Source organism: Bubalus kerabau, chromosome 6 (genome assembly GCF_029407905.1).
Source record: "Bubalus kerabau isolate K-KA32 ecotype Philippines breed swamp buffalo chromosome 6, PCC_UOA_SB_1v2, whole genome shotgun sequence".
Classification (NCBI taxonomy): Eukaryota; Metazoa; Chordata; class Mammalia; order Artiodactyla; family Bovidae; genus Bubalus; species Bubalus kerabau.
Window position 1 is genome coordinate 6,035,929 of NC_073629.1, and position 10,020 is coordinate 6,045,948.

The 10,020-nt window shown below is 36.7% G+C and overlaps 1 protein-coding gene across 1 annotated transcript; it reads right to left on the reverse strand.

Moving 5' to 3' along the window:
• Positions 1-7,754: 7,754 nt before the first annotated feature.
• LOC129655910 (cytochrome b-c1 complex subunit 6, mitochondrial-like) lies at positions 7,755-9,180 on the reverse strand. Its single transcript, XM_055586703.1, has one exon. It carries the CDS (start codon positions 9,178-9,180, stop codon positions 8,830-8,832), a length of 351 nt encoding a protein of 116 aa, XP_055442678.1. The 3' UTR covers positions 7,755-8,829.
• Positions 9,181-10,020: the final 840 nt, after the last annotated feature.

Here is a 10,020-nt window from a genome sequence, read left to right on the forward strand (position 1 = left end):
TGTCTCTTCATGATAGTTCCTTCAATTATTTTGGATATATACCTAGACACATGATTGTAGATCATATGAAAGTCTAGTTTTTGTTGTTCTTGTTTTAAGCGACTGTCATCCTAATGGAGTGAAGTCATATATCACTGTGGTTTTAATTTTCATTTTACTGATGATTGCTAATGCTGGGTATTTTTTCATATGCTTGTTAGCCATTTGTATATCATTTTTGGAGAAATATTTATTCAAGTCTTCTGCCCATCTTTTAATAAGATAATTTTATTTTCATTGTTGAGTTTTAGAAGTTCTTTGTATATTCTGGATATTAATCTGTTATCAGATATATCATTTGCAAATATTTTCTCCTATTGGGTAGTTGCCTTTAACTCTGCTGAGTGTGTTCTTTGAGGAACAAAGTTTTTAAGTTTGATGTAGTCTGTTTTGATTATTTTTGCTTCAATTGCCTTTACTTTTGGTATCACATCCAAGAAATCATTGCCAAGCCCAATGTCTTAAAGATTTTACCTTGTGTTAGCCTAGAAGTTTTAGAATTTTGAGTTCTAGGTTTTGTAATTCATTTTGAGTTAATTTTTGTTTATGATGTAAAATAAGAGTTTAACTTCATTTTACATGTGAATATCTAGTTTTCCCAGCACCATTTGTTTGAAGAGACTACCCTTTCCTGATTGAATGATCTTAGCACTCTTATTGAGGGGGGGTTGTTTCTGAATTCTCTATTTTAATCTATTGATCTATATATCAGTCTTTATGATAGCCCTACACCACTTTAGGCTTCTCCAGTGGCTCAGCAGTAAAGAATCTGCCTATAATTCATGAGACAATCCAAGAGACCAGGAGACATGAGTTCCATCCCTGGGTTGGAGAGATCCCTTGGAGAAGGAAATGGCAACCCACTCCAGTATTCTTTTCTGGGAAATCCCTTGGACAGAGGCAGGCTACAGTCCATGGGGTTACCAAAGAGTCCAACGTGATTTAACATGCAAACAACACCACCACTTTAACTACTCTAGCTTTGTAATATGTTTTGAAATCAGGAAGCATGAGCTTTCCAACATTGTTCTTCTCTGTCAAAATGTTTTGGCTATTTAGAATCCTTTCCGATTCCATGTGAATTTTAGAAGGTTTTTTTTTTTTTTCCTGCAAAAAATTCCATTATGATTTTGATAGAGATTACATTAAATATGCAAATCTCTAAGAATTATATTGACATTTTAACAATATTGTCTTCTACGTCATGAACATGATATTTCTTTCCATCTATTTGTGATCTCTTTCATTTATTTAAGCAATGTTTTGTAGTTTTCAGTGCACAAGCCTTTTACTTCCTTGGTTAAGTTTATTTCTAAGCATTTTATTCCTTTTATACTGTCATAAATAGACTCGATTTTTAAAAATTTACTTTCCCAATTGTTTTTAGTGTATAGAAATGCAACTGATCTTTGTGTGTTGATTTTGTATTCTGCAACTTTGCTGAAATTAATTCCAGAATTTTTTATTTTCCCTTATATATGGAATTGTTAGCATTTTCTACATATAATTTCATCTGCAAAGAGATAATTTTACATCTTCCTTTTCAGCTTGTATGCCTTTTATTTCTTTTTCTTGGCTAATTACCCTAGCTAGAATTTCCAACACTGTGTAAAGTGAAGCAATGAGAGTAAGCATCCTTTTCTTGATACTGATCTTAGAGAACAAGTTTTTAGTTTTTTATTAAGTACAATGTTAACTGTAAGTCTTTCATAAATGACCTTTATTGCTTTGAGGTAGTTTCCTTCTGTTTCTAATTGGTTGATTGTTATTATCGGAAGGAGTATTGAACCTTGCTTCAAATGTTTCTTCTGCATTAACTGAAATGATCATGTGGCTTTTGTCATTCATTCTGTTAATGTAGTGTATCAGGACTATTGCTTTCTATTCATTATTTAAATTTTCTACAGCATCACTGATTTTTAACTGAATTGTATTTTAATTCTATGAAGTGTCATAGGTTTTCAAGATATGCAATAGTATCATATCATCTACAAATAAAGATATTTTCAACTCATTCTTTCTAATTTTTGTGATTCTTATTTTCTGCTTATCATAATTAGTGACCTAAAAGCTCCAGTTCTATAGTAATTGATACTAAAGCTGGCCATTTTTGCCTGGTGTCAGACTTTAGAGAGATGATTTAACTGTTTTCCATTATAAATGCCATCTTTTGGCTGGAGTATATATCTTTTATTATGTTAAGAATAATATTCATTGATTATTTTTATATGTTTTTAGTGGGAAGGTAAGCTAAATTTTACAAATGCTTTTCAAGCATTTTTTAATATGAGCATATGACTTTTCTCTGTAAAGATAATAATAAAGTAAAATGTATTAGTAGACTTCCTAATATTAGCATTTCTAATATAAACTGTATTTTTTCCTGATGTATTATATTCTTAGTACTGTTGTTCCCTGAGTTAATATTTTGGGCTATTGAATCAATATTTATAAGTGAAATTTGTCTATAGACTTGAGAAAAGTAATTTTTTAAATCAAGCTTTGTTATTAATGTTACATTCTTTTTATCAGAAGGATTTGGATGATTTCCTTATTTTTCATGCTTTTGTAAAATAGGACCTGGACCTTGAAATTTCTGTAGAATTCCCCTATAAAATCATCTTGACCTGATGTTTTATGAGATATGGGGAGTGCAAAGTAACTCTTAGGTATTTTCCATTTTTTTTCTATTAAAAAAAAATTGGTATGTTTTTTTAATTGGAGTCAGTTTCAGCAAAGTATGTTTTCTAGAAAATTATCTACTTTTCCATTATTTAAATCTCCTGTTTCAGTGGTTATTTTCCTTTGTCACTTTTTATCTTGAGTATTTACTCTTTTTTCCCCCCCCAGCCTCATCCCATAAACAAGCTTTCTGCTTGTTTAGATTAGCAAGTGATAATTTATTTATTTTTTTGTAAACAGATATTGGCTTAGTAATATGGTTAATTTTTCTTTACTATTTCATTAATTTTTTTGCTTTTATTCTTATTTCTTCTCCTTTGTTATCTTTATTAGCTGAATCATTCAAATTATTCAAATAATCAAATCTGGCAATTAGATTTTCATTGTTCATTTTTATTGACATGTATATATGACTATAAAATTTCTCTCACTTCTGCTCACTTTAATTGTATAGATTAAAGATACACAAATTCTGATACATAATACATAATGTTTTAAATTATTTTTTTTTGTAATATCTGGGCTTATGATAAATCTTAGATTTGTATTTTCTCATCTAAATTGAGCTTTTAGCAAAGTAAGAAGAGTGGTTTTATTATTACAACTTTGTGTAATTTATTGAATTTTTTGTAACTCAGTATGTGGAGAATTGGTGAATTTTCATAAGTATTAAATATGCATTAGGAAGCAAGATTTATTTTCTATCATCAGTGTACAAATAAGAACATCTTATTTATTATGTTGCTTGTGTCCTCTGTATCCTTACTTGTTTCCATTCCTTTTACCTTTTTCAGTCTGAGCATGCACCCCACTCCAGTACTCTTGCCTGGAAAATCCCATGGGCGGAGGAGACTGGTGGGCTGCAATCCATGGGGTCGCTAAGAGTTGGACACGACTGAGCGACTTCACTTCCATTTTTCACTTTCGTGCATTGGAGAAGGAAATAGCAATCCACTCCAGTGTTCTTGCCTGGAGAATCCCAGGGATGGGGGAGCCTGGTGGGCTGCCGTCTATGGGGTCGCACAGAGTCGGACACGACTGAAGCGGCTTAGTAGTAGTAGTAGTATGGTGTGCCAGAATCTCCTGGTTTTGTTTGCTTCTGGATCCTTGCATTTCCTGAGGTTTCTGCGTTAGGAAGGTGGCTGATACGCAGATAGTTTCTGTCTTACCTTTTCTGTGAACTGTGGCCTTTGCCTCTAAAAAGTTTTCTTCTTTGTCTTATGTGTTTTTCCTGAATTCTACCTTATCAGATACACAATCACAATCCTGCTTCTATTTTTCTTGCATTTACCTTTGTTCAATTCTTTATTTTTCAGCTTTCTCCACTGTCTTGTTTTAGTTTTAGCTTATGTATACTGCAAACAGTTGGTTTTGCTTTGTGAGCCAATTTTAAAATGTTTTCTTTTAATACCTTAGTTAAATGCATTTACATTTACTGATTATAACATATTTCATTTCAGCTTTATCAATGATTTTATTGTATTCTTCATATAGTTTCACTGTACAGTGACTTTCAACGGTCACTTTATTAAAAAAAAAAAAAGAGATATCTTTTTTCTCTTTCTGTTTTTACCTTGTGTTTTATGTTTCTTTTGTTATTTAGGAAGGCTTGTAACATGACCACACTGTTACCTCATACCAATGTCCAGAGTCTCTTCTTTCCTTAGTTTTGACTACTCTGCCTGTCAGCTTTAAATGATATTCTCTGAACCCACTCTGTCTCATTCTCCTTTCTGCTCTGCTTTCCCCAGTTATTTTCTCAATTAGTTGTAAATTAAAGTTTGCAAAGTTCTTTGTTTTTATGTTATATTGCTTGCAAGATATGGGTGATTTTATTTTCACCCCTTGTTCATCTGTATCTTTGTTTTTCAAGGCTGTGTGGAGAGATTCTAATTTAGGCAGCTGCCATTATCCTATGGACCTAGAAGCTTCTCATAGATTTTTATGAGAATTAAATGAGCTAATCTATGTGAAAGTAAAGATAGCTGATTACCCTTTGGTGCAAAGACTTTAGTAATCTGTTTTTTTGCTTCTAAAGATAACACTTTTTTTTTTTTTAAAACTACTGTCTATTAACCCTTTTATGGGAAGTATTTTTGCACCTTCCACTTCCTAACATGCTTTCTGTTTTTCCATATAGATATTTTCTGATTTGATAGGTAGAAAGGTACAGGAGGTTGAGGGCAGGGTGACATCTCAGTGGGCTTCCCTGGAAAGAGTAGGTAGAAATGAACAAGCTGGAAGAGAAAGCACCAAACAGGAGTATAAATTGATAAAAAAGAAAATAGAGAGGAAATAATTCTCAATTCTCTTGCATTCTACTTAGACTTGCTCCAGGCTACAAACAAGGCTGAATTGTAGGTCGGTTTTCAATGCACCAACTAGCCTAGATTCAAATAAGAACACTAGAAATTCTTTTGAGCAACAGCTATGTTTAGTTAACTTATTCTTTCAAAAAGGCATTGCACTTGAACTCTAAGGAATAACAATACATTATATAGTCAGTGACCTCTCTGAAGGTTTAAAGTATATGACAAAATAAGCAATAGTTTAACATTATGTTCCGGAGAAGGCAATGGCACCCCACTCTAGTACTCTTGCCTGGAAAATCCCATGGACGGAGGAGCCTGGAATGCTGCAGTCCATGGGGTCGCTGAGGGTCGGACACAACTGAGAGACTTCACTTTCACTTTCATGCATTGGAGAAGGAAATGGCAACCGACTCCAGTGTTCTTGCCTGGAGAATCCCAGGGATCGGGGAGCCTGGTGGGCTGCCATCTATGAAGTCGCACACAGTCGGACACGACTGAAGCGACTTAGCAGCAGCAGCAGCAGCAGTAACATTATGTTCACAACAACCCAAGAATTTTGAATTTTTGTTATCTGCATTTTAAACACAAGAAATAATGAAGATTCAAATTCAGAGAGATTGAGTGAATGTTAGAAAGCCATATAATTTAAAAAGAGCAGAGCAGTGATTTGAATCAAATGTTTCTTTCCTCCAATATAATATAATTTAAGAAGATAAAGAAGGGCAAGATGAGTGGCAGTAGCAGACGTATTTTAAATGTTTAGAGGACAAGAAAGTTATTTGTGGTTGGAATGGTCTGAGAGGATATTTCAGAAAACGTTGGGTTTGTAGATTAGTTCCCCTCCAGTGCAGGGCAGCATTTGTGTTCCTAATTCCTGTGTATCCCACTTGTACCTAGCTTCTCTTTTGCTCTGTGACTCTATCAAGAAGGGTTCTTCTGTTTAAAAAAAAAAAAGAAACAAACACTTTTTTTTCCACAGAGACCTTCAGGCAGGAACCTCTTTTAAATTAGAGATGGTAATTAATATTATCACTGAGTCCTGAGAGGGGAGCTTGATTGAGACTGCAGGAATAGAGAGTGACAAGATACAGATTGCCTGTTATCTGATCATGAGGGCTGGTGTTTGAATTCACTTGGAGGAATAAAGACAGTCTATGAACTGATCCTTTGATCCAGATAAACACCAGCAGGGTGTGAAGTGGTCTTGGAATGACCTAAGGCTGAATCTGTTATGAGAATGGGGGGGGGGGGGGGAGGCTTGTAAATATCAGAACAGCAGGAGATAGAAGTGATTCTAATGGAATTAGATGAGACTACTGATAAGGTCCCATACGGTCCCATCACTTCATGGTAAATAGATGGGGAAACAATGGAAACAATGACAGACTTTAATTTCTTGGGTTCCAAAATCACTGCAGATGGTGACTGCAGCCAGACAAACCCAGACAGCATATTAAAAAGCAGAGACATTACTTTGCCAGCAAAGGTCTGTATAATCAAAGCTATGGTTTTTCCAGTAGTCACGTATGGATGTGAGTTGGACCATAAAGAAGGCTGAGTGTTGAAGAATTGATGTTTCTGAACTGTGGTGTTGGAGAAAATCTTGAGAATTCCTTGAACTGCAGGAGATCAAATCAGTCAAACCTAAAGGAAATCAGTCCTGAATATTCATTGGAAGGACTGATGCTGAAGCTCCAATATTTTGGCCACGTGATGCGAAGAACTGACTCATTAGAAAAGACTCTGATGTTGGGAAAGACTGAAGGCAGGAGGAGGAGGGGATGACAGAGCATGACATGGTGGATGGCATCACTGACGCAATGGACGTGAGCTTGAACAAGCTCCTGGAGATGGTGAAGGACAGGGAAGCCTGACATGGTGCAGTCCATGGGGTCGCAAAGAGTCAGACATGTCTGAACAACTAACAACAATAACATTGACAGGAACCTGGCTCTCTGGAAGTGTTTCTTCAACTCCCTGGAGGTGATATTCCTGTTAAACATATTATTTAAAATGGAGAATAAGAGAAGAGAACTACGGAATAACAAAGTAAAGTTGGTGACCCCAAAGGTCAAGCAAATCTCAAGTAATCTCCATGTCTGTATCCAGGTGTATGAAAATATCCTAGGATATTAGGACAGAAAGACTTCAAAGAAAAATGGCTCCATTATATTCATTTTATAGATGAAGAAACAGAGTTCTCACTGTTCAACCCCTGCCTGACTCTCCTAAAACAAAATTAGAACACTTGGCCCAGTGACAGAACGGAAATCTGATTCTCAAGCTATGAAAGGCTTCTTTTAACAAAAAGGGAAGCTTTTTGTGGATAACTCTAAAGTGTAAGGTAGGTGATGGGGAGTATCAGAAATAGTCGTATTTGAATCTTACTTTCATTATCTATTTGGTACTGTGTGGTTATGAGAAAAATCACTTATCTATCTTAAGCCTCAGTTTTTTCATCTTTAAAGTCTAGATAATAATTCCTCAGATCAGACCAGTCACTCAGTCGTGTCCGACTCGTTGTGACTCCATGAATCGCAGCACGCCAGGCCTCCCTGTCCATCACCAACTCCCAGAGTTCACTGAGACAGACTCACGTCCATTGAGTCAGTGATGCCATCCAGCCATCTCATCCTCTGTCGTCCCCTTCTCCTCCTGCCCTCCCAACATCAGAGTCTTTCCCAGCGAGTCAACTCTTCGCATGAGGTGGCCAAAGTACTGGAGTTTCAGCTTTAGCATCATTCCTTCCAAAGAAATCCCAGGGCTGATCTCCTTCAGAATGGACTGGTTGGATCTCCTTGCAGTCCAAGGGACTCTCAAGAGTAGAAAAAGCTAAGCAGATGGAGTGATTTCCTCTACATGAAGAAGGCACAGAAAAAGCAATTTTAAACTTTTCATCAAAGATGGTTGAACCTTGGGGAAGTGGGTAACAGAGAATGGATGGTTCAGGCAGAGGAAACTTAGAGGAAAAAACTAAAATAAACTTTACATTTATTCGCACATTTAATTCTACAGTAACACTGTCAGGTAAGGTACTCTGGTCTTCATTGTAGAGATGAGAAAACTGAAACAGAAAGATTAGGTTATTTGCTCAAAGTCATGTACAGAGCAAATTCAAAATCTGATCTGCACCAGGGAATGAGAAGTAAACAAAATATTCTTAAATGTGGTAATAGAAGAGCCAGCTCTGTGCGTGCATACATTATCAGTTCAGTTCAGACACTCAATTATGTCCAACTTTTGCGACACCATGGATTGTAGCATGCTAGGCTTCTCTGTCCTTCACCATCTCCTGGAGCTTGCTCAAACTTACGTCATCGAGTTGGTGATGCCTTTCAATCATCTCATCCACTGTTATCCCTTCTCCTCCTGCTTTCAATCTTTCCCACCATCAGGGTCTTTTCCAATGAGTCAGTGCTTTGCATCATGTAGCCAAAGTATTGGAGCTTCAGCTTCAACATCAGTCCTTCCAATGAATATTCAGGACTGATTTCCTTAGGAGGGACTGGTTTGATCTCCTTGCAGTCCAAGGGACTCTCAAGAGTCTTCTCCAACACCACAGTTCAAAAGCATCAATTCTTCATCATGCAGCTTTCTTTATGGTCCAACTCTCACATCCATACATGACTACTGGTAAAACCATGGCTTTGACTAAACACACCTTTGTTCGTAAAGCAATGTCTCTGCTTTTTGTTTTATTTTATTTTTTGCTGATCTGGACTTTATTAAGAGGAAATCAGTGATAATTACACAGAAATTACTTGCCTAAGCTAAAATCCTTGAGATTCACATGAACTTAGTTACACAAATAAATGGCATGTTCAAAACCATGAGGAAATATGCCAATGCTCAGGTGATGAAGGCTTAGGTGAATAAATCTGCACACATATTTCAATCTGTTAAACAGTTTGTGGGCCTCACAATGGTCCCTTGCATGCAAGAAGTCAAAAAGCTCCTCTGTGCAGTCCTCCTCTGCCTGTGACCTGGAGGATACATGCTCATCACAGAGCTCTAGCCACTCCCGAGCCTTTACACATTTCTTCAGCTGCTCACATTGCTCTCTCATGGTTGTCAGGGGATCCACTAATTCCTCCTCCTCGGGATCTCCAGACCCGGTCAGCATCCTTTGCTTGTCCTCTAGCCCCATGTCTGGCTGCAGTCCTGGTCTGCTTTTTAATATACTATGTAGGTTTGTCATAGCTTTTCTTCCAAGGAGCAAGCGTCTTTTAATTTCATGGCTGCAGTCACCATCTGCAGTGATTTTGGAGTCCAAGAAAATAAAGTCTCTCATGTTTCCATTGTTTCCCCATCTATTTCCCATGAAGTGATGGGACTGGATGCCATGATCTTGGTTTTCTGAATGTTGAATTTTAAGCCAGCTTTTTCACTCTCCTCTTTCACTTTCATCAAGAGGCTCTTTAGTTCCTCTTCACTTTCTGCCATAAGGGTGGTGTCATCTGCATATCTGAGGTTATTGATATTTCTCACCACAATCTTGATTCTAGCTTGTGCTTCATCCAAGCCAGCATTTTGCATGATGTACTCTGCATATAAGTTAAATAAGCGGGGTGACAATACACAGCCTTGATGTACTCCTTTCCCGATTTGGAACCAGTCTGCTGTTCCATGTCTGGTTCTAACTATTGCTTCTTGACCTGCATATAGATTTCTTAGGAGCAAGTAAGATGGTCTGGTACTCCCATCTCTTTAAGAATTTTCCACAGTTTGTTTTGATCCACACAGTCAAAGGCTTTAGCATAGTCAATGAAGCAGAAGTAGATGCTTTTCTGGAATTCCCATCTTTTTATCTATGATGCAACGGATGTTGGCAATTTGATCTCTGTTTCTTCTGTCTTTTCTAAATCTACTTGAACTTCTAGCAGCTCTCAGTTCATGTACTGTTGAAGCCTAGCTTAGAGAATTTTAAGCATTAGTTTGCTAGCATGTGAGATGAGTGTCATTGTGCAGTAGTTTGAACATTCTTTGG

Excerpts from the sequence above, each read along its gene's own strand:
- LOC129655910 (XM_055586703.1), bottom strand. The coding sequence starts at position 9,180 with ATGGGGCTAGAGGACAAGCAAAGGATGCTGACCGGGTCTGGAGATCCC.